General features: G+C 38.0%; 1 protein-coding gene and 1 pseudogene across 1 annotated transcript in view; both read right to left on the reverse strand.

The window, feature by feature from the left end:
* LOC139715580 (uncharacterized) overlaps positions 1-20,031 on the reverse strand; it is a 59,712-nt gene extending 39,681 nt beyond the window's left edge. Inside the window, exon 1 of the mRNA XM_071627141.1 lies at positions 19,442-20,031. Coding sequence (XP_071483242.1) covers positions 19,442-19,494 — 53 coding nt within the window. The 5' untranslated portion in view covers positions 19,495-20,031. The remainder of the gene's footprint in view (positions 1-19,441) is intronic.
* LOC139715595 (uncharacterized) lies at positions 5,594-11,860 on the reverse strand (annotated as a pseudogene).
* Positions 20,032-26,307: the final 6,276 nt, after the last annotated feature.

Raw genomic sequence — 26,307 nt, forward strand, 5'->3', positions numbered from 1 at the left:
AAAAGCGCCCTCTTTGCGCGACGGGACGGACTTTACTTTTTCAAGTAATTTGCACAAAAACTACAAAAGCAGGGGAAACATCAATTCTTATCATAGAGTACCCTTCCTAGGAGCAATTCATATCTGGTATTCATTTTTCTCATTATAGTTGAATTTTGGGTCAAAATCTTCATTTTTTCTTGAAAAAAACATGTTTTTCAGTACTTTGACACAACATTATTATTTTTTCTGTATGATAGACTTGAGTTTGGTCACTCATATTCCATAATGTATCAATGAATTAGTGGGGCTCTATATCCATGACACTAAATTAAATAATTCTCTATTCATAAGAAAATTATAACTGTCCAACATAATGTCCGTCCCGTCGCGCGACGGGACGGACTTTACATAATGGCAGGCGCGACGGGACGGACTGCACATGTAAACAATGGTAGGTGCGACGGGACGGAATTTTTATACCACAATGGGCTAGAAAAAGAGTGTCCCTAACTTGAACAGAATAAAAAGACTAAAATGTAATTGGCAAACTTGTGAAAAGAGTAACCATTGTATGTGGTCAAGGGGTTTTATGGATCCTTCATCTTCCCTTCAGTTCTTAAATTATCTCTACCCCCATCCCATGATCTGATTGACTAGTGAGGTTGACCAATTGAAGTTAAAGAGATGGTATAGTTTTGGTCAAAATGGGGCACCAAGTTTTCATCTATTTTTGTGAGGTAATGAGAAACCCTTTATGAAATATAAAACAGCATGTAACTCTTGGAGGGATTTAAAGTTTATTTGATGAAAATTGGTTTTGAAATGGCTGATATATGCAAAACAAAGTAAAACAAAGCCAGGTGGGTTCCACCTTTTTCTGCAATGGATATTATTTGTTTTACTTCGTTCGAGATATGTCAGCCATTTCAAAACTGATTTTCATCTAATAAACTTTAAATTCCTCTTAGAATTGTATGCTCTGTATTATTTCATATATTGGTTTCTTAGTATCTGGAAAAAAAGAAGGTATCAGTGTAAAAGCTCAATCTTCATCTCAACCAATACTGTACTCTCCCTTTAAGTTTGATGTTCTGCTGATTTGTAGTTGCATTCATTTTACATGTACATGAATAGCCTTTTACTGTTTGGAGTAATGTACTAAGATCTATGCTTACTTTTTGTTTCATTTTGTCCGTGATGTAATTCACCAACTTATTTTTAGCAAGGCAATTCCCATTTAGACATTAAAAAAAAAATTATTGTAAATTACAAATGCACAGTCTACTCTGGAAGTCAATACTGCATTTTTAGATAAACCTGATTCTCTTGTCCATGTGTTCGAACTGTATTTTTTTTTTTAAATTGAGATTACTATTTATCAACATGCAGATTCCTACCCTGTCTGAGAAATAGGGAAGAAAAATTGCCACAAAAAGTTTATGAGAAAAATGGGGAAAAAAGCATTCTTAGACAATCGTTTGAATTTCAATACTGAAACATTGATTTTGAGCATCCCCATGATGGAATGCACATGGGGAATTGACAATTCAAAATTCTTCATCTAAAAAATACATAAACCTGTTTCAATTCTTAGACACTTCTGACATACAAGTTTAAAAATGCAATTTATATAAAAAAAAGAAATGTCAACAATATTACTGCAACTCAAAAAAGAGGTGAAGTTTTAAAACTGAAAAACTACAACATGGCTGTCAAAAACTGTGATCCTAATATATGATGCTCAACCCCTTGTGGAAGGAAATTGAAAAAAAAACAGCATCTGGATACTAAGATAATCACAAAATTACTTCCCCAAAATGATTTGCCACTACTCTGAGTGGCATTGTTGCTGTTGAAAACTTGTATAGACTTTATAGCGCAGTCAGTCAAATCGTGGAGGTAGAATCAAAGCTTGTGCAAATGACGCGCAACGTAATGAGTCTCATTTTCACTCATAAAAAAAAGAAAAAAATGTGTTCCTAGGAAAAATATAATCAAGGATTACTATACCATAAGTGCAAGGATTTTTGTGTAATGAAAATCTTTAACTACAATAGTGATAACTGTTACTGAAATTTTCCATCATTTCTCAGTAGTTTAATCTTGGTACTCTACACTAAAATGTTATAAAACTGTGTTAACTACAGGCTCGAACACATTTTGATAAAAATTAGTCAGTGTTGAAAATATCCCATTTGTTTTGTACATAGTGCATATCGTTTCCTCCCGTTGCGCTATGGGATGGAATTCAACATCTTTCAAGGAAATTACTTAAAAACTATAATAGATCTGTATGTTAGCTCTTTTGTTGAAGTAATCTAGGGAATGGTAGCAAACAATGCCACATAGCATGGCAAGTCTTGCTCATCAACGTTGATACAATTCTCCTTTGAATTTTGTTAAAAAAAAAAACAGTGATTTTTTTTTAATTCCGTCCCGTCACGCCAGTAAATTTTGTTGTTTCCATGGAAACAAAACAAATGTCTACCTTGTTTATAGTGCACTTTCATGCTTTCATGTAAGCTTCTATCATGCTAACATTTTTTTTTGTGTGTGTGTGAGCAAAAAAAAATCTCTTAAATTCCGTCTCATCGCTGTCCCTTGATTTTTGGGATCAGACTCAGAGCCACATTTTTGTTTTTCTCGCTGGAAATTGGAAAAAAAAATGGAAGAGAATATGAAGAGTATCCACAGTTGCCAAGATCTTCATTAAAGACAGCCTTTGCATTGGTGATCAAATCTTGGTGGAAAGATTCAATCTTTGGGCAAATGAAATGCCATTGCAACATTATCATTCATGAAAAGGAATTTTCCTCGAGAAAGAAAATCAAGGATTACCGCACCAAAAGTGTAAGAATTCTTGTAAAATGAGAATTTTTGGCCTTATGATAATAATTGTTGATCAAATTTTTCAGCACTCATTAGTAGTTTGACTCTTGGTGTGCTTAATCTACACTAAGATGTTATAAAACTGTGTTTTTCAAAGTTTAAATACATTTTGATGAAAATTAGCTGATTCTCTAGAATTTCCCATTCGTTTTGTACATAGTTCATTTTTGTCCGTCCCGTCGCGCGACGGGACGGACTTCAACAGCTTTTGAGAAAATTACCTAAAAAATAAAATCTATTAGATCTAGATGTTTCTCTATTTGTGCAAGTAATGTTTGGAATATTGACAAACAAACACCACATGACATGGTCTGTATTACTCATTAACTTTGAATTAATTCTCCTTTGAATTTTCTTCACAAAAACCAGTGATTTTTTCAGTCCGTCCCGTCGCGCCAATAAAATTTGTTGTTGCCATGGAAACAAAACAGATGCTGATCTTGTCCATAGTGCAGTGTGATTTCTTCATGTAAGCTTAACACATTTCTAGTAATAAATGGCTGCTAACACTTAAACTTTTTTTGTTTTAAATAAAAAACCCATTCAAATTCCGTCCCGTCGCGCTCCCTTGATTTTTGGATCAGACCCACCATGATACATACTTCTACATCAAGAGAAGCATAACAATTTTATAGGAAAGCGATAACTTTTCTCAGTACAGAAATTGTCTTTGGTTGTTACCTGTACTTAAGGTTTTCGCATCACAAAATGACCTGTCACTATGCATTGATTAAAAAAGAAAAACAATACCAATGTTGATTGCCACAGGCAAGGTCTGATAAGCACACCTCTTCTTCAAAGTAAAATACAAGAATGGTAAACCATATACACAGGTACAAATAGTATCTGTCACACACAAAATTTGGCCTTCAAATGAAAAAAATGCCCCTCATTTTCAACATCTGATTGAATCATTCACATTGTCCTTCTTACATGTGATAGCTTCTATCTGTGATCTTTATCTTGATCAAATCATGTTGAGGCCAGAAAGTAAACTTGTGGAAAAAGGATATCAATGTTGACTGCCACAGACAAGGTCTGATAAGCACACCTCTTTTTCAAAGTAAAATACAAGAATGGTAAACCATATACACAGCGTACAATTAGTATCTGTCACACACAAAATTTGGCCTTCAAATGAGAAAATGCCCCTCAATTTCAACATCTGATTAAATCATTCACATAGTCCTTCTTACATGTGGTAGCTTCTATCTGTGATCTTTATCTTGATCAAATCATGTTGTAAACTAAAGAGGCCAGAAAGTAAACTTGTAGAAAAAGGATATCAATGTTGACTGCCACAGACAAGGTCTGATAAGCACACCTCTTTTTCAAAGTAAAATACAAGAATGGTAAACCATATACACAGGTACACTTAGTATCTGTCACACACACAATTTGGCCTTCAAATGAGAAAATGCCCCTCAATTTCAACATCTGATTAAATCATTCACATAGTCCTTCTTACATGTGGTAGCTTCTATCTGTGATCTTTATCTCGATCAAATCGTGTTGTAAACTAAATAGGCCAGAAAGGAAACTTGTAGAAAAAGGATATCAATGTTGACTGCCACAGACAAGGTCTGATAAGCACACCTCTTTTTCAAAGTAAAATACAAGAATGGTAAACCATATACACAGGTACATTTAGTATATGTCACACACACAATTTGGCCTTCAAATGAGAAAATGCCCCTCAATTTCAACATCTGATTAAATCATTCACATAGTCCTTCTTACATGTGATAGCTTCTATCTGTGATCTTTATCTTGATCAAATCATGTTGTAAACTAAAGAGGCCAGAAAGTAAACTTGTGGAAAAGGATATCAATGTGGACTGCCACAGACAAGGTCTGATAAGCACACCTCTTCTTCAAAGTAAAATACAAGAATGGTAAACCATATACACAGCGTACAATTAGTATCTGTCACACACAAAATTTGGCCTTCAAATGAGAATATCAATGTTGACTGCCACAGACAAGGTCTGATAAGCACACCTCTTCTTCAAAGTAAAATACAAGAATGGTAAACCATAGTATCTGTCACATATAAAAGCTGTCCTTCAAATGAGAAAAGTTTAATGCCCCTCATTTTCAACATCTGATTAAATCATTCACATAGTCATTCTTACATGTGGTAGCTTCTATCTGTGATCTTTATCTCGATCAGATCATGTTGTAAACTAAGGAGGCCAGAAAGTAAACTTGTAGCTATATTATAGCACACAAAAAGCTTTCGCTTTCGACACCAATTCCTACCAAGGTATTGTACATACATGTATTTTTGAAGGCTGGCTATACATGTAAGTGTATGAACAAAATGTTGGTGGCATTTGCAAAATTTCCCTCAAGAACAAAAATTTAAGCAAACCTCTCACTTCAGTTTTATTTCTTTTTTCTTTAACTATCAAACACCAATGTCCTTTAGCATACAATCTTGGTCAGATGAGCAGTAGTCTGATTCAATATTTGTATTTAAGATTGTCCTGCAAAGCCTTTTTTTTTGTATTTATTCATCAGATTTACAAACAAAGAAACAGAGGGGGTGACAAAACACAACACTTTTTCTCTATTTTCCCTCTTCTGTTTTATACATTGACTCTTTCACTTGTGCACAAAAAGGGAACAAAAAAGAATACTGTCATAATCTCCATTTCAACATTTACATCTGCTTGCCAGAGTATCTCCCTATTGTAATTTCTTCAAAGCCACATGTATGTTAATGGAAGCTTAGGCCAAAGTTGCGTAGTTTGGTGAGATGCTCTTCACAGAGCTGTTCTTTCACTTCATCATACAGTAAGATGTCCTTTATTTCAGTGATGGGATATCTCCTGCGAACACAATCCATCTTCATATGATAGTATGTAGGCACCAGGGACTGACTTCTTTTCATTTCTGCAGTGTTCTTATCCACCCACTCTCTGAAATCTAGTTTCCTTAGGATAAGGTCCCTTGGGGGAAGATTCATCTGCTCACTGAATTTCTGCATACATCCGTAGCATCTGCTGATAAGTCCAACTTTCCTCGCCACCGTAAAGGGTTGGTGAGTTTGTGGCATTCTTACTACGTTCTTGACCTCGCAAGCAGTAGTATTATTTGCTCCCCTCCTTTTTGTTGCTTGTTTCTTTCCACTACCCCGACACTGCTGCTGTAAGGCCTTGTTTACGAGACTTACTGTGGAGGCACGTTTCTTGGCATTGATTGTTACAAGAAAATCAGCTAGTACACCTCTATGCTCGGCTACTGCCAAGCAATGTTCACAAAAGAGTCTCTCATGAAAGCTGAATGACTTGCACTTCTCCTCGCAGACAAATTTTGCCATCTCTCCCTTTTGTGTCACAGTGAAGTTTGATATTTCACTGAAACACACTGTTATTTGGGGGTTGTTGGGAGCATGCACAATGTTTCCAGGTGACTGGAGAATTAGTCCAGCTTTATGCCAAACATCTTGTAGCTGTTCTGAAGTGAAGCCACATACTGAGCTCTCATCAGGTCCTATTGACAACTCTGCATGCACTTCAGGTATCAAATGAGCCTGTTGGAGGACTTCCTTGTGTTCTTCTTTTGACATGTTTCTCCATTGTACCGTTGTCTTTTGGAGATGCTTGTGCTGATGATCTAGTTTGCGTTCCCCAATACCAAGGACTGCCATTTCTAGCTCCCGGTATTTAGAAACGACGAAGTCCTGAAGACATTTTGCAAGTTCGTCCCAACCTTTCTTTCCAGAGATCCATTTGGATACCATGACATTCATTGACTCGGCATCATTTGTTGTGAATTGCCTTGGTGGGTCTCCCAAACCTGCCTGGTTGCGCAAGGGCTTCAACATGGACGTTTTCACATCTGCAGATTTGAAGCGACGAAACCAAGTAGAAAACTCAGCTTCTCTACCGGATTCTTCTGTCTCAAGAGCATCCCATTGAGGAGCCCATGCTGCCAATTGCAGTTCGTATTCTTCCTCTGTGCTGCAATCAGCCAATCCTTCATACCTTGTACCGTCTACCTGCTCGCCATATATTGAACGTACAATCCTTCTGGCATTTCTTCTGACACCCAGTTTAGCTAGCTTAGCTTCACAGTTTCTCTTATGATGAAGCATGCAATGAAGATGGCTTGAATCCTTGAAGCTCGAGGTGGCTGCTATGCCCTTCTGAAGTGCAATCTCTCCATCTGTCCCATAGAACTGTACGCTTGTGTGCTGAAGACCTTTTGACAACTCGTTCCCAAAGTATCGGTAGGTTTCAAAATCTCTTCTCCCATGAATCAAAATTGCCCCAGGCATCAAGACTGACCTGTCATTGCTCCTGTTAACAAAGTTATCATGCCGATAAGATGCGATTGTCAAATACAATGGCCCACAATCAAAAGTAGAGTCAAACACCAGAACTTTGCCCTTCTCACAAACGTTTCTCCGCATGTCTTCAGCTTGTTTGTCTGTGTACAACACACATCTTGGCATTGATCCACTCCCCTTTTCATGACAAAATTCTACACTCTTCACAAAATCTCCTTTCAAATTCATCTTTAAAAGCTCAGAAAAATCAGAGCTCTTAGCTTTCACAGAACCATGGCGATACACCTGCTTCCTATCCCTTGGTACAGAGGCAAACGAGTGCAGGTCACTTCCTCCTTCTTTCTCATAGTAATCATCAACAACTTTCTGGGCTGAGGAGCAATGTGAAGACTTCAAGTTTTGAAGAAGTTCCTTCTTAGATCTGATATACGGTCGTTCAGAGTGTTTCTCATTACCATGGGGACTGATGATTAGCTCAGTTTTTTCACCTTTCCACTCGTATCTGACCATGCATATTGGGTGCATAGTGCCCTCCTCTGCATCATGCAGCTCATACAGCATTCTTTGAAAGTTAGGAGTGTCCCTGTGCTTATAGTACTTACGAACAAACGTGTATGTTCTACAGCTGCCAATGTCTTCGCTGGGTCCAACATTTCCATCGTTGTTGACTGTAATTCTACATTTGGCCCTACTGGGCTTTTGGTACTTCCCTGTCTCATCACAAGTAATATCTTCTGCAAAACGGAGCTGAGAAGTATCTATCAAGAAGCACAATTCTTGGTCGCAACCAACTGGCACAGAGTTGTTAACTTGCACTGATGGGAACAGCAGTGCCTTTGCTATGCGCTCACTGTCTTTGAAGAAGGTGCTCTTTTCTTTGAAGGCATGCCACTTCTGCTTGTACAATTGAGGTCCAACATTGCTGTTGACAGTTCTTGGTTGGAGTGGTGTCTGATGATCTTCCTCGTCTGCCATGCTGAATCACTTGAGATAGCAACCTCCTCAAGTTTTGGTCGCTTGAAAGTGTTGGACCGTTCAAACAAAGCAGTAGACCCAGCTGCAATGAAGACGTCATCTGGATTTCTGAAGAAAGAAAAGTATAAAATAAATACTCTTTAATTCAAACATAATATATAAACAATTACAGTAGAACTTGTAACTGGTTGTAATTGATTGAACCCACATGTTGACTACAAAAATCAGTTGTGCATATTACACGTCAAGAGTACACGCAAATACTTTTTATTAAGTAAATGTCTGGCACATTTGATTTCTGTTGTCATTGAATGCACACGCTGAAAATTGTGCAGTCATTTAATAAACTTAAACAAACTTGGCAACTTTGACTGCAAGTACGTGTATTGCATGCAGGGCAGCATTATTCCATAGAAGGTATGGAGCATTGCATTTCTCCTCTGTATCACACCACTAAAGGTTGCATTTGGAGTGTGAAGGTATGTCACATTTGGATAAAATTTATGCTACCAAATCATTTTTTTGGGGGGAGGTGGTGGTGTAGAGGAGGAGCCTTTCATTTTTTCATTTATGGTAAAATACACATACTATTCTGTCACATAAAATTCAGTTATGTTCATCAACTACCAACCAGTAGGTCCATTATGGGTGCAGACATTTCAGTACATTGCACGGCTTGGACATCAGAGCCTACTTATCATTTGCTGATTCTCATGAACTGTTTCAATGAGCACCACCGTGACCTTCAAAAATGGCCATTTCATACATTAAATCTGGGAATTTAGACATCATCCGCTTTGAAAACAATATCCCCCCTCAATGGCTTTTGAGCCTTCCCTTATCTATTAGATGACAACAAGCTGCCCCTAATTACAGATGCAAGTCTGTCGAAACGGTGCTCAATGCACCAGTTCACTTATTCTCTCATTAACATTTCAAAATTGTCCCCCCCCCCCCCACGAGCGCTGCAAACATACACGGATCCACATCATTTATCATATTTTCTTAGGTTTTTAACACCTGATGTAATTAAACTAAAATAGCCATGTTTTTCTTCTTTCTTTTCAACATCAGTTTTTAGTGACAATCTCAGCAGCAGTTCTGCAGACACATGTATTGTCCAATAGTTGTGACTTGTAGACAGCTCAGGCTTTTTCTATCACATCTATAGCAGCGCTGTTACATGTTATACGTCACCCCTGCCAATAATTTAAATTTAATGTGGTCACATGTGGTTGAGGTGACAAAACTGTACATATTTTATCAAACTCATCATTTGAAAATCAGCAAATACACCACATGATCATCAGGCACAGAGAGTCTCACTTCGTCAACTTACTCTTCATGAACAGTGACCCCAGATGCCCCCTCTTCTTCCTCAGAAGAGATGACTATTACCCTGAAATAGAATAAAAAGAAAGAAAACAAAATGATTCCAGTTTACTGGAGGAAAATCAAGGTAAATAGATGAAACCTTTGGCTCATCTTTCTAAAAGTAGAAATTTAAGGCTTCCACTTCAAAAGTACATTATACATGTGGTCATGTGTCATAAGTTGGCCCCCTTCTGCATTACAAGGTGATAGCAAAAGTATACACTTCCAGATAGGAAAACAACTAACGCACTATGATGGGGACATGCCCGAGTACATGTATCCCCTGAACCCGTCACACATCCCCCATTCGGATACATTTTGTGACTGCAGCAGGGAGTCCCTAAAATTTGATTTTTCACATTATGTTTTACGGCAACTAAGTGCCAAGTTTCGTAATCTGGTAAAAGCTGGTTCTAGAATATTTCCACCAAAAAAATGTTGCCATGGTATTACGAAGACTCTACCCATACCAAAAACAATAGGTGTCTTTGCCTTACCATAATGCACCTTTATACTAAGTTTGAAAATGATCCGAGAAGAACTGCAGCCAGTAGAGTGCTCTCAAGAAAATCTTTACTATTTGCACAAAAGTGCTACCATGGAAGCGATGACCCCGCCCACACCAAAAACGATAGGCTTCTTTACTTTACCTTCTAATATCACTTCTTTGTGCCAAATTTCAAGGCAATCAGGGTAAAAACAGAACATCAGAACTTTTTTTGATGCCCTTCTTTGGCAATAAAAAAATGGTGTACTTTCGGAAAACTGATTTAGATCCTTACGGTGAATAACTGTCTAGGGTTTATGATCGTGTAATAATGAAAAAATCTCAAAACATAGGCAAAAATTCAAAAATATACAAGAGTAGGTGTATATTAAGTGTTACATTAGTTATTGGGTGATAAACAGTAAAGAAAAGTAAAATGGCTCTAATTTGATGCCTAATTTGTAGTCATTTGCCAAATTTTGACAAAAATCTCAACATTCTTCCAGAAATAGCACTAAAATGTGCACTTTCCCATTGACTTCGTGCAGGTGGCACCCCTGGTCTTCTAACTTTAGAATATTATAACTCCAATTCTATATATCCTACTTCAGTGAAATGTTACAGGCAAATGGCATGGTAATACAGCTTCAAAATGATACAAAATTTGTTTGAATAGCTGTAATGGTTTTGAAGAAAATTCAAAAAGTGTAAGAGCACCATCATATTGGGGGGGGGGGGGGACCAGTTCATGACACATGACCACATATGTGCCAGGTTTGAAGTTCTTATCTCCAACCGTTCTTAAGTTATTGAAAGTACAGTGTATGGTCAGGTACATAATGACCCCTTTGCCCTTTGACCTCATGACCCCATGATTTCATCACATGATTGTCACCTTTAATACCAAGGAAACACTTGCTACTTTTGAAGTTCTATATCTCAAATGACTCTTTTTTTATTGCAAGTATGGTGTATTTTCAGGTATATTACGACTATGACTTGACCTTAACCTCCTAACCCCATGATCTCATCACAACATCGTCTCCTCACCGCAACTGCTATGTTTGAAGCCCTTATCTCTAACAGTTAGTAATATATCACAAGTACGGTGTATTTCCAAGTACATAAGGACAAGTAAAATTGATTAATAGTTTCTCGTCCTGATTTTTTGAAAATGAGGAGGGGGTTCCATGTTATTTGCTGTGTGATATTTTTCGGATACACAAAAATGTTATTGGGTCAATCTCAACACATTTTTCACAAATTAATTTCATTTGTACATGCACTACAGAGGCTCAAAACAAGGTGTGTAATTGCATCATATTAATGGTTTTGGTTTTCATTGTCTATATGTCCTCATATACTTATTTACATAATTTCAGAACAGAAATATCATATAATTAAAAAAAACTGAGGCGGCCATAAAAAAAAAAACGGAGGAGGGGACAAGAAGCCAGAAATCATTCTTATTTGGCCTATTGACTTCTGTGAACTTTGGACTCTTGAAAGTATGTAACTTGCAAGGTTGGATGTTACTTAAGTTATCTCGAGGTTATATATGTATACCTCGTCATCTCGTCATCAATATGATGCCATGCTTCACACCCATAGAAGCTCTTCAATTCTGTGTTTCTTTGAATCAATATTTTGTTTGCTTGTCTTTGATAAATGCTAAAAATGAGAATTTTTAATACCCACTGTTATACTGTATTCATTTATGGCACTGCCAGTTAGTATCAGACTATGTGGCAGGGCTGTCAACATTGTGAAAGTGGAGAATGGAAAGCTTAACTGAAAAGTTTACAGTAAAGATTCTACCATTGCACTGACAAAAACAAAACTTACTCGGTTGCCATGGTAGTGATGGTATCACTGGTATGCTCTAATGAACTCAATCTGCCTCGGTCATGCATTCCTGTTGAAGAATCTAAAAAAAATGAAATAAAAAATTAAACAATGACAAGTCTAAGAGAATGTATTTGAATTACGACTGTGATAATTTTGCTAGCTTTTACTGAGAACAAGCGATGGCAGAATGTAATTGCTGTGACCATATTTCACGCATGTCCTATTTTAAGTTCGCACACAGGGCAATATATCTCAAAAACTAGAAAGAATTTCGAAAATCTGATAGCACCAATTGATAGAGGGACCTCAAATTACCTAGGGTAGGGACGAAATTTTCTTTGAAATTGGGTGAGAAATTGTGAAGATATTGACAAAAAATTGGCAAATTTGCTGTTGAAGTGTTGCCCTTGACCTTTGACCCCTGATCTTTGACCCCATGAACCCTAAATTCTCTAGATAACCACTGCCAGTCAACTATGTTCCATGAAGATTGTAGATACCTTGAACAATTTCTAAGTTACGGAGAAAAAAGTGAAGCTTTACTATTTTTTACTTGACCTTTGACCTCATGACTGCAAACTTTCACCAGAGAATCTTAATTGGGTATTGCATGTATACACTAAGTTTTAAGAAAATATCTTCAGGCATTGCATAGATATGGTGGAAATAGAGAAATTTTATGTATTTGACCATAACCTTTAGACCTTTGACCTTCAGCATGTGCACCCAAAAGTTGATAGGCACACCTTCACCCCCTGATACACATACATGCCAAGGGGGTGTTTCACAAAGCCGTTCTTAAGTTAAGAAGGACTTAAGTGTGACTGGTGATCAGTTCTTGTGCTGAATTATTGAGAATCTAGGTATACAGCACACAAGGACTGATTACCAGTCGCACTTAAGTCCTTCTTAACTTTAAGAACGGCTTTGTGAAACACCCCCCAAGTTTCATTAGGATACCTCAAAAGGTTTTTTAGTTACGCTGTCCACAAAATTCATTACGGACCCCTTACGAAACAGTCCTGTGGTACTCCTGTGGTAATTACCACAGGACGGTACCACAGGGCAGTACCACAGGACAGTACCACAGGACAATACCACAGGAAAGTACCACAGGAATTGTCCTGTGGTATTTTGGGACATACCACAGGACGGTACCACAGGAATTCCTGTGGTATTTTGGGACGTACCACAGGGCAGTACCACAGGAAAGTACCACAGGACCGGTACCACAGAACAGTACCACAGGACAGTACCACAGGAATTCCTGTGGTATTTTGGGATGTACCACAGGGCAGTACCACAGGACTAGTACCACAGAACAGTACCACAGGAACTGTCCTGTGGTATTTTGGGACAGTACCACAGGTCGATCATTACCACACAGCATTACCACAGGGCAGTACCACACAGCATTTCCATGGTACCACAGGAGAGTACCACACAGGATAGATAGAAAAAAAAATCTGGGAGAATTTTAGCCTCGTATCAAGGAATATTCCTGATAGGTGAGTGATGGATTTCAGGACAAACATGGCCCTACTTAATAACCTGTCCTACTCCTAACATATAACCTCAAACGAGAGTCTAATGGCCAAGTGCCAATCTAGTCCTATAATAGATCTATATAGTCATATTCTATTCCTAGGTAGCCATCGTCCGTATCAGTACATATATATATGGCCGTCTATCCGTAAAGCATTAAGGCATGGTTACTAACTCGATTATACTTTATTATCAAGATATGAAATTACACTTTCATAACAATATCTATGATATTGGGAATAACATAACATAATAAGACAATCTTTCATAAAGTTCAAAGTAAGTTCCATCATTAATATTTTGACTTTTTAAGTCATATATGTATTTTCTAAAATCTAGAGTGCTTTTTATGAATATTCATAAGCTATGTAAAAATTTGTACCACAGGAGTACCACAGGAGTACCACAGGAGTACCACAGAAGTCCTTATGAAATTTCTCATGCTTTACATCAGCACTTTCACTAAATAGCTAATACTGTAGGAGTATAGGACATGATAAAATGGCAAATCAATTGCTATAATTCACAGCATAACTCATCTATCAATTAATTGAGGAATATTAATATGTGCTTTTTTGTTTGTATTTTTGTTATAAATTTCAGTTGATTCTGCCTTTCAATTTTCCTGTGTGGTACTCCTGTGTGGTACTGCTGTTTGATATTCTCCTGATGTGATAGTCCTCTGGTATAAAATGTTAAGAAAAAAAGAAGAATATCCCGTAGCATTTTTCTGTGGTACTTACGAATTTAATTTGCTGTGTGGTACTTCTTTGTGGAATAGCACCATATTATGATTTTCCTGTGGGATTTTGGACAGTTCCTGTGGTACTCTCCTGTGGTATACATCGAAAATTACCACAGGAATTCCTGTCGTACTGTCCTGTGGTACGTCCCAAAATTCCACAGGACAATTCGTGTGGTACTGTCCTGTGGTACGTCCCAAAATACCACAGGACAAGTCATGTGGTGTACTGTCCTGTGGTACTTTCCTGTGGTACTGTCCTGTGGTACTGTCCTGTGGTACGTCCCAAAATACCACAGGACAAGTCGTGTGGTACTGTCCTGTGGTACTATCCTGTGGTACTGTGCTGTGGTACTGCCCTGTGGTACGTCCCAAAATACCACAGGACAAGTCGTGTGGTACTGTCCTGTGGTACTATCCTGTGGTACTTTCCTGTGGTACTGTCCTGTGGTACTGGCTTGTGGTATTGTCCTGTGGTACTGCCCTGTGGTACTGTCCTGTGGTACGTCCCAAAATACCACAGGACAAGTCGTGAGGTACTGTCCTGTGGTAATATCCTGTGGTACTGTCATGTGGTACGTCCCAAAATACCACAGGACAATTCCTGTGGTACTGTCCTGTGGTATGTCCCAAAATACCACAGGACGAGTCGTGTGGTACTGTCCTGTGGTACTATCCTGTAGTACTTTCCTGTGGTACTGCCCTGTTGTACTGTCCTGTGGTACGTCCCAAAATACCACAGGACAAGTCGTGTGGTACTGTCCTGTGGTACTATCCTGTGGTACTTTCCTGTGGTACTGTCCTGTGGTACTGCCCTGTGGTACGTCCCAAAATACCACAGGACAAGTCGTGTGGTTCTGTCCTGTGGTACTATCCTGTGGTACTTTCCTGTGGTACTGTCCTGTGGTACTGCTCTGTGGTACTGTCCTGTGGTACTGCCCTGTGGTACTGTCCTGTGGTACGTCCCAAAATACCACAGGACAAGTCGTGAGGTACTGTCTTGTGGTACTATCCTGTGGTACTGTCCTGTGGTACGTCCCAAAATACCACAGGACAATTCCTGTGGTACTGTCCTGTGGTACTATCCTGTGGTACGTCCCAAAATACCACAGGACAAGTCGTGAGGTACTGTCCTGTGGTACTATCCTGTGGTACTGTCCTGTGGTACTGTCCTGTGGTACGTCCCAAAATACCACAGGACAATTCCTGTGGTACTGTCCTGTGGTACTATCCTGTGGTACTTTCCTGTGGTACTGTCCTGTGGAACTGCCCTGTGGTACTGTCCTGTGGTACGTCCTAAAATACCACAGAACAAGTTGTGTGGTACTGTCCTGTGGTACTATCCTGTGGTACTTTCCTGTTGTACTCTCCTGTGGTACGTCCCAAAATACCACAGGACAATTCATGTGGTACTGTCCTGTGGTACTGTCGTGTGGTATACGTCCCAGAATACCACAGGACAATTTGTGTGTATACTGTCTTGTGGTACTGTCCTGTGGTACTTTCCTGTGGTAATGTACTGTGGTACTGCCCTGTGGTACATCCCCGAGTACCACACGAGCCTGTGACACAGTACCACACAGTTCCTGTGTTAACATATATTTGTGTGGTACATTGTGTGGTACAAACCAGTACCACAGGGAGTACCACATGAGCCTGTAAAACAGTACCACACAGTTCCTGTGGTAACATTTATTTATGTGGTACATTGTGTGGTACTGACAAGTACTACAGGGAGTACCCTACAAGCCTGTGGTACAGTACCACACAGTTCCTGTGGTAACATTACAAGTGTGTGGTACATTGTGTGGTACCGACAAGTACCACAGGGAGTACCACAGGACTTTTTTGTTAGGGACAGAAGGACGGACGGACGGACGGACGGAAGGACGGACAGACAACCCGAAAACATAATGCCTCCGGCACCACTTCGTGGCGACGGCGGAGGCATAAAAATAAGAAATACCTTTCTGTACTATAAAACTTAGGTGTTAATGAAGTCACACACACCCACACCTATGTCATGTGCCTCAATTTTACGTATAGACCTAGTACTATTAGAACCTATGACCGTTTATATACCACACTACATAATATGTACCTACAGTTTACAGCGGTAAGGTTTCGAGTACTAACGAATTGAGTCTAGATTACTCCCTCCCTGCACGTAGGTCCTACAGCTTGAGTGAGCATGACAGTACAAGCAGAAAATACAATAATATCCGGAGTACTTACTGAACTCACCAGGAAGATGAATAAATAAAGAGAGTTATATGTATATCGCATCGAAAGTGGAGGTACAATAAGGCATTCTGCTCAGCTCTGTTGACCGTCACGGCAGCAGCACCAACTAGCACGTACCATGCAGGCAAATATGCATGCATCATCGAATCACGATATCGTCGCGCGCGCGCCAGTTGCATGTGGAACTTTACTGATAGTTTCCTAAATGTGATTTTTTTTTAAATTGTGTATGTAATATGAAATTTTACTGGAGAAAAAAAATTCATATCAATTCTGTAGTTTTTTTCAGATGAGAAAATAACTTAACAACTTTTTGAAAAGACGTTCAGTAAAAAAAAAAAAATATTTGAAAATCATTATTTAACCTTGGCCACCTTATCACAACGCGTATATTCGGTGAAACGCCCCCCGGTTGTGCCGTTTGGTAGCGTTATCTGAACTAACGCGCCTAACGCTCCCAACGCACCCTTTCGGCAAAACCGGGGGGCTTTGGACGAAGGGTGGTGTTCCCATTAACGCGACGCGCCACCACCCAACCCACCCTTTCGGCACAAGCCCATAGTAGTCCATGGGCCAGGCCAGATATTGGTACCATCTGAGGTGGCAATACCTTTTTGGTGTCATTTTGTTTGTCGGGCATAGATATGCTTATCAAGCTATGATAGCATTTCCAAATGAGTAGCTTAGTCATAGTAAATGAATTTTAAACCAATTTGGTCTCGTTGTTATATCCCTGTACTTCTAAATCGAGACAAACCGCTATACAAAGAAGAACACTGTCTTCTGTATGTTCACAGGTATTCTGTTGTAAACGCGGTGCGCTTAGTCTTTATTCAAGGCAGCAAAGGGAATATCCAAGGGTTATGATGTCCACAGCGCTTAGTCTAATATTCAAGACTGCGAAGGGAATATCCAAAGCTTATAAATACAGTGTATATCCCTTTATCTAAAAACAACAACAACAACAAAAAAGCAATTTCTAGTGAATTCTAGCGTAGTTTTCAATTAGTTATCATTTTCCGCTGAAAACGCTACGGTGAAAACGCTAATACCACGCCAATGTCGCTTTATTTCCATCCAACAATGAAAGATTATGCAAAAACAATGTACCGGTACACTACAATACATTATAATTAATAATGTTGTCAATGAACAGAGTGATTTTTGTTTAAAACTGATGTATTTGTTGAGAGGGTGGTATAAAAACAGTATAGATAATCCCTTTTATTAGGAACTTTAGATATGATTAACGGTACATTGTTCTAGATAAAGACTAAGCGCACCGCGTGGCAGCTGTGGACATCATAACCCTTTGGATATTCCCTTCGCTGCCTTGAATAAAGACTAAGCGCACCGCGTTTACAACAGAACACCTGTGGACATGCAGAAGGCAGTGCTCTTCTTTGTATAGCGGTTAGTTTCGATTCGGAAGTATAGGGATATAAAAACGAGCCCAAATTGGTTAAAAATTCATTTATTATGACTAAGCTACTCATTTGGAAATGCTATCATAGCTTGATAAGCATATCTATGTCCGACAAACAAAATGACACCAAAAAGGTTTTGCCATCTCGGATGGTACCAACAACCCATTTTTCGGCTCTTGGCCCATGGACTATAGGGATCGTGCTTACAACGGATGTTTGACCTAAGCATCCAAAAATCCATATGTGACCGTGCACCTCAAAACGAACATAAAGTCGCACACACTGATTTTGCGTGAGGACTGAAAATAAGTGAAATGGGTCAACCTAGCCGAACTTGACTTTTTCATATTTTCTGAAAGAGCGGATCTTCTTTTACATTAAGCTAAAATTTGGTATCATAAAACGGGCAGGAAAGTGTGTTTTTTTAGCAGTTTATCTCGAACATTTTTGGTAGAATAGTGTGATTAGGTGTGTCTTTAGAATCCTTTTTTCATTTCTGAAAAACCTTGTCCACACTCTTCACTTTTAACTCTAATGACTTTTGAAAAGATAGTGTTACTGCTTTTAAAGTTGGCATTTATTATGGACAGAATGTGTTAATAAGGCATGCTTAATTTCAGTTTAATCTGATAATCCCTTCATTGTTGTTACTCTGGTGGTTTACTTCCTGTTTTTTGTCCCATTCATCGCACAGCCAGCACGGTTTGGTAAAGATTAAGTGCTTGAATAGACACTGTACTCCAGAGCCTCTCTTAGTTCACACTTTTCCTGAGTTTGTGCTTTCTTTCCAATATTTAGATAGGTTAGGAGAGTCCATTTGTTTTGAATTATACATCATTTTAAAGCTTAAATTCCGCTCTTTCAGAATATGGTCTTAACTAAAAATTCATGTCTGGCAACTTTTTGTTTGTTTTGAGGTGCAGGGTCACATATGGTCTCCTCAACGCTGAACTCAAGGAGTCACACCATAGCTTTAGGGTTTCCTCCAATATCTGCGAGATCATTGATGACATATAGCAGCTAACAATCCGAATAAAGCGGTGCGTATAGAATATAAATATGTTTGTTAGAGAAAATAAAAAACGAATTAAAAATATACTGATAATGATATCATAATATAAATTATGAGTGTGTGTGTGTACATTGATAAGTAGTGAAGTGGAAGAAAACAATTATTGTATATTATACTTACACCGTGATTCTCTTAATATACATACATCATAAAAAAAAAGTTGCAGAAAACTATAGCTGTTGGAGACGAATGACTAATTGACCACAGAGTAACTAGCACTCCATATCTGCATATTACTCTTAAGAAAAAGGAAAGAGATCACCGCCATTATTGTGCCATAACATTTTGATTGGAGGTGTTGTATCCAAGTAAACACATGACAAGCTATTTTTCATGATATAACAGAAATAAACAAGCGTGTTCAGGTAAATTATTGGACATTTTGAACTAGCTGTATTTATTAAAAGGAAAACACGTCTCTTGTTTTTATACAATAGCACATAATTTATCTCGAAAAAAAAAACTATCATGGGCCGTATGTTTGAAATCATATCTCTCAGATTTTAGTGCGCCCTCTATATCGCTATCTTCATAGTCAGTGAATAGTGCTCATGCTTACCTCCAGGTTACTGGCAGACTTGAACGATCTTCCATTGTCAGTGTTTCCGCCATCTTGACGTGATTTCCAACCTTTTTGATGCTTTGTGTCGGAGTAAGGACCAAATGTTACCCGGCACCTCAAAGCAAACAAAAAGTCGCCAGATATGAATTTTTAGTTAAGACAATGTTCTGAAAGAGCAAACTTTAAAGGACAAGTTCGACATATGTTATGGGTAATATTATTCCCCCTGCCTTTAGAAAGAGACAAGTCAAGTGGTCTTTTATTATGCGAAAAGAGTGAAAATATGTTGAATTTTCTTTACATTTTCTTTATACTGTTGTACGCATATGATTCAGAAGCTGCAGTAGTCTCCTCATCCAGCGGTTCCAACACAAACATTTTAAAAATTCATAACTTTTGCATCGATTGTCCAATTTTCCTCAAACTTTCACTAATGTGTTGTACTTATATTGCTGCATTTTCTCAATCCTTATGTTTATGAAGGTGAACCTGTCCTTTAAGCTTCAAAATGACGTATAACTCAAATCAAATGGACTCTCTTAACCTATCTAGATATTGGAAAGAAAGCACAAACTCAGAAATATTGTGAACTGAGAAAAGAGGCTATGAAGTGCAGTGTCTCAAGCGCTTAATCTTTACCAAATCGTGCTGGCTGTGCGATGAATGGGACAAAAAAAAAAACAGGAAGTGAACCACCAGAGTAACAACAATGAAAGGATTATTAGATTAAACTGAAATTAAGCATGCCTCATTAACACATTCTGTCTATAATAAATGCTAACTTTCAAAGCAGTAGCACTATCATTTCAAAAGTTATTAGAGTTCAGATTGAAGAGTGTGGACAAGGTTTTTTCAGAAATGAAAAAGGTATTCTGAAGACACACCTAATTATACTATTCTACCAAAAATGTTCGAGATAAACTGCTAAACAAACGCACTTTTCTGCCCGTTTTATGATACCAAATTTTAGCATAATGTAAAAGAAGACCCGCTCTTTCAGAAAAAAAAAAGAGAAAGTCAAATTCGGCTAGGTTGACCCATTTCATTTTTTTCAGTCCTCATGCAAAATCAGTGTGTGCGACTTTATGTTCGTTTTGAGGTGCACAGTCACAAATAGTGTGGTTTCATTTATCGTACGATTAGGAGAGAACGTTCCGAGTAATGTCATGGTAATAGATTGCTTATTTTACCTCTCTTTTATTCAGTGTTTGCTTTGTGTCTAGCTTTCTGTTTTTCCACTTTTAATTCTTCAGGGCTGTTGCAACCACACCATTTACTTTTCATTCATTTCATCCCTATCATCATTTTGTTTATTGTAGGATAGTTGTTGTTGTTTTAAAGAAAGAGGAAGAAAAAGAAGAGAGAGAGAGAGGGGGGGTAGAAAAAATGGCGCCCTTTACAAATAATTTGCCCAGACACCACTAATATAAAACAAACATTCTAAATCTTAGTGATATTAAACAAGAATATTAATCATACCATGTCTCAAAGAGGGAGTTCCCAATGGACGTATCCAAAAAAGAAAGCTCGTTTAGTTTCCACAAAGGAACTCATATGTTTTTAATGAATTTCTATATCTCATATTCCTCATCCAAACTCAAATAACTATAATACACGCGCGCGTGTACCGCACACTAACTCACCCACGTGCACAAACGCAAGCATATACACACAAACACACACCTCCTACCACGCATCGACATATTAATATCAGGGGTCCCAACCGAATAGTAGCTAAAAAGGTTTCAACCAAAAGGTGCTAAATCCATTGAAAAAGATGCATTGAGCGCCTGTTGGCAGCACGTTCTTCGTTTAAATAAAGCACAAACACTATGTTATGATTTACAGAATGTGTGACCGTGCATCACAAAACGAGCAAAAAAGAGGCACATATATATCACACTGATTTTACGTGACGACTGAAAATAAGTGAAATGGGTCAACCTAGCCGATCTTGACTTGTTCATATTTTCTGAAAGAGCAAGCCTTCTTTTACACTATGCTGAAATTTGGGATCATAAAATGGGCTTAAAAGTGTGTGTTTTTTAGCAGTTTATTAGAGTCCCATTTTCGTTTCTGGGAAACCTTGTACACATTCTTCACTTTCAACTCTAATAACTTTTGAAAGGATAATGCTGCTGCTTTGAACGCTGGCATTGATTATGGACAGAATGTGTTCATAAAGGCATGCTTACTTTCACTTTTATATTACATTAATTTCTACGTTGCTGTGACTCCAATGCTCCACATCGTGTTTTTAGGTGATACGCTATCAGCGTATCACCTATTGTGATTGCCAAAATTTCTCTTTTTAGGTGATACGCTATCAGCGTATCACCTATTGTGATTGTCAAAATCTCTCTTTATTTCTTTTTATTCTTCTTTCTTTCTGGACAATTTTGTGTCATCAATATCTCAAGAATGACATTACGGAATAACATGACATTTTCAGGGAACATGTCTCATGACAAAATCTAGCCACAATAAGGTTTTCATGACAGTAACATATCTATGACGTCATCTAGGCGCCATTTTGTGATTTTCGGACCATGTTACATGATCGATCATAACTTCATATCTAAAGGTCATGTCTGTATCATTTTCGGCGGACATTAAGTTCAGGTCACGCTCTATCATACATTTTAATGCTAATTACCTAAGACATTATTACGCGCGCGTACGCGCGCGTCAAACTTTTAAAAGGCTCAAAACAACTTACCAATGGGAAATCTCGAAGTTTCAGACAATTTTAAGCGTTTCGCGCGTTCGCGTCCGTCCGCACATTTTCGCGCGTAGTGCGCGTAAGCAAACTGAAAATGCACATTTTTTGACAGATTTGGATTCCTGATACATTAAGTAACAATATCCATTGATTTCCGATCAATTTCGACCTATAACAAAGGAATGCGCTGGCGTCAAAGTTGAAATTTCGTGTTCTCGTCTATGTGGAAATATAGCGAAAAACATGTCTTTGTTTATTTCGCCATAGCTCTTTAAAACGTCAGGTGACCCTATGTTTTTATTGCATATTACAAAAGCATATGAATTGAAAATAACGTTTCAAGTATCAATATTTCCCTAAATACATTATGACGTCATCATATCATCATCTGAAATCAAAAAAGTGGAATTAATTTTTTTGAGGTACTGTTTCTGACATTCATTTGCTCGTATCTCTGTTGTTTAAGCTCAATATTATCCCAAATTCAGATATGTTGTACTTTGAACATTTGCCTTTTAAGTCCAAGTCATGGTTTTGAAATTTGATGACGTCATCATACCTTAAATTGTGATTAAAGGTAAAGATGCAAAATCGGACAAGTTTACGTGTTATGTCTATGGGAGGTGATTTTTTTTAAAACCATGCATTGACTTGACAACGTTTAAGCACCTTTATCTCAGCTGATTTTGCTTCATTTCCTCTGAAACTTAAGTATGTTGTAGCTGAGACAATAAGCTTCAGTAATCATGCATTTTATTTTTTGAAATCACATCATCAGGTTGACAATTTTGCAGTTTAAAACTGAAAATGAGAATGGAATGTGGACAAAACGATTCCCGATTCAGCTTTCACATACATAAGTTTACGTTCCTCATATTTTCTCGCCGAGACGTATGGCCGAGTGGTTAAAGGCGACGTCTCAGAGACGTGAGGTTGCGGGTTCGAACCCCACAAGATCACGAAACAAAATACTTAGCTATTTTACTTTTTTTTCTTCAATTTTGTATTACATATTCGTCCATGTAGAAATCACGTTCGTATATAAACGCACCTATACACACACACAGACACACACACACACGCCATATCCCTCTTTTTTGTGTGTTGGAGACCACATTGCTTCGACTGCAGCAACATTTTGCAGGTTGACTTTGTCAAACCGATCATAGTATGTAATGACGACGACTGAGGTGTTGTACTTTGAACATTTGTCTTTCAAGACCATGTCATTGTTTTGTACTTTGATGACGTCATCACACTGAAAATTGTGATTAAAGGCAAGGTATCAAAACCAGCCGATTATAGGCTTTATGTCTACGGCGCGTATTTTTCCCAAGTTGCCAGAAATGGCATAGCGACATCAGTCGTTACAAGGCCGCATTTCCGTCTAGCAATGCAATACATGTTCACGCGGCCACGATTGTTGAGTGGGCATTGACTTTTTCCCCCTGTAATATCCATACATTTCTTTTTTGCCTTACCATTTCCGGGGATGTCCCGTGGCCGATTGGTTAGAAAAACGGTTTTGCATGCACGCTCAATATAACTTCAAGGTGCCTATATCACATTCTTTTCTTTGTCGATCACAGATGACCGACACCTGATGACCCCAAGCGTATCACCTAACTCGTCAGCGTGACGAGTTTCATATCTCGTTTCTTTTTATTAGGTGATACGCTATCAGCGTATCACCTATTGTGATTGTCAAAATCTCTCTTTATTAGGTGATCCGAGAATCCTCTCGGATCACCTTCTGTATCTGTACTGATTCTTTGTTCTTCTTCTTCTTCTTCTTCTTCTTCTTTATTTCTCCGCAAAAGTTGTGTAGAGATAAGCTCAGAAAGTGCATTGCCTATGAATGTCAAACTTATACCATATGTGTATCATGTCCCAAAGACGACATGTCAAGTAAAATCGTAGTGATCAGTCGACCGTGACGTCACTATGACGTCATTATATGAAAACACATTTTCAATCATATCTCATTAATGGAGTGGAATTTCTCAATGAAATTTACGTCACATAAATTTCAATTCAAGGGAATTCTACCCATATTTTCAGAATTCCTCGCATCGTAAAGACGTGCGCGTACGCGCGCGTTGAAATATTTGTATGCTCCAATCAAGCTCAAATTTTTTTTGCATACGTTTCAGACCATTTGGAGCATTTTTTGAAAAATTGAAAAAATTGGACGGACGCGTACGCGCGCGCACATATACGCACGTACAGCTCATATGCAACAGAAATTTCCCGATTTTTTACATTTATCGGATGTCTGAAAAGTCAAGGAATATTTCTAGCAAGTTTCAAGTCAATCCGACTCAATATGACGTCATACGGGACTGTCAAAGTTGAAATTCCGCGCGCGCGTCAATGGCGATATACAGTACAACAATGCCCCAAAACCGCCAATTTTAAATCCGATTTTACTCGTCAGGATGGACGGTGACCCCCCATTTTCTTTACATATTCTGAAAGCTGATGAGTTGTACATGTCAGTTTATGGGTTGGCGATACTGAAAAAGTCATTCAAAGATATCAAATTTCTTAATAAAGTTAAAAAAGTAAATTTTCAAAATGACGTCATCAAATTTCAAGTTCATTCAAGCATATCTCACTTTTTCTTTAATTGATTTACGTCCAAATTTCAATATGTTGTAGCTTATTAAATGGTCTTTCAGATATATAATAACAACAATTTGATTGGATGACGGCATCACCTCGTAAAAATGGATTTAAAGTAATCTTGTCAAATTTGACCAGTTTACGTGTTATCTCTATGGGAGTGCAGTTTTTCTGGAAATGAAAACTGACATGACTATCTTTATCGAGCACTAGCTCACTTATGCTTCGGTGAATTTCTCCCATATTTTAGTATGTTGTAGCTGAGACTTTGGGCTATCGTTAATGTGCCCTTCGTTTTTTCATACGGAGTCGGCATCATGCCCAAAAACTTGGTTGAAATTAAAGCTTATCTTCCATGTATTTTCATATTCCTTTCTTTCTGCAACTTTCTTTGCAATAACTCAAGAAAAACAAGCTCTATCAGCCCAATATTTTGCACATGTTTAGTTTATGTCACGTACATTATTTCATAAAATAACAACTACTTGATCGGGCACCTTCTTGGGTATGTAAATTAGGGTCAAAGGTCAAAAATGTTTCATCCTGTATCTTGGTTAATACATGTCTTATCTTTCCCATATTTTGCATACGTAAAGACCATGTTACAAGAATCATTTCACAAAATAACCACTTTTTGCTCAGACGCCATCTTGTCTGTGCAAAGTAGGGTCAAAGGTCATATGTACTTCTTTCTTTATCTTTATTATGACGTGTTATCTCTATGGGAGGGAATTTTTCTAGATGTGAAAATTGACATGATTGTCTTTATCGACGACTAGCTCAATTACCCTTCGGTGAATTTCTTCCAGATGTTAGTATGTTGTAGCCAATGTAATACTCTTTAAGTTTTGTTAATCAAAGTTTTAATCGGATGATGTCTTCACCACGTGAAAATGGATATAATGTAACCTTGTCAAATTTAACCAGTTTACGTGTTATCTCTATGGGAGGGAATTTTTCTGGAAATGAAAATTGACATGACTTTCTTTATCGAGCACTACCTCACTTACTCTTCTGTAAATTTCTCCCAGATTTTAATATGATGTAGCTGAGACTTTGGGCTATCATCAGTGATTCTTCATTTTTTCATACGATGCCGAGATCACGTAAAAACTTGGTTGACATCAAACTTATATTCGATGTATTGAGATATTTCTTTCTCTCTGCAACTTTCTTTGCAATAACTCAAGAAAAACAGCCCCTATCATCCCCATATTTGGCACATGTTTAGTTTATGTCACGTACATTATTTCATAAAATAACAACTACTTGATCAGACACCATCTTGGGTATGTAAATTAGGGTCAAAGGTCATAAATGTTTTAACCTGTATCTTGGTGAATACATGTCCTATCTTTCCCATATTTTACACACGCAAAGGCCATGTTACAAGAATCATTTCACAAAATAACCACTTTTTGGTCAGATGCCATCTTGGCTGTGCAAAGTTGGGTCAATGGTCAAATATACTTCATTCTGTATCTTCTTTATAGTGTATACCGAATTTGGTAACAGA

The sequence above is a fragment of the Diadema antillarum genome, unplaced genomic scaffold (genome assembly GCF_040938485.1).
Source record: "Diadema antillarum isolate AM-2024a unplaced genomic scaffold, OU_Dant_1.0 scf00000051, whole genome shotgun sequence".
Lineage (NCBI taxonomy): Eukaryota > Metazoa > Echinodermata > Echinoidea > Diadematoida > Diadematidae > Diadema > Diadema antillarum.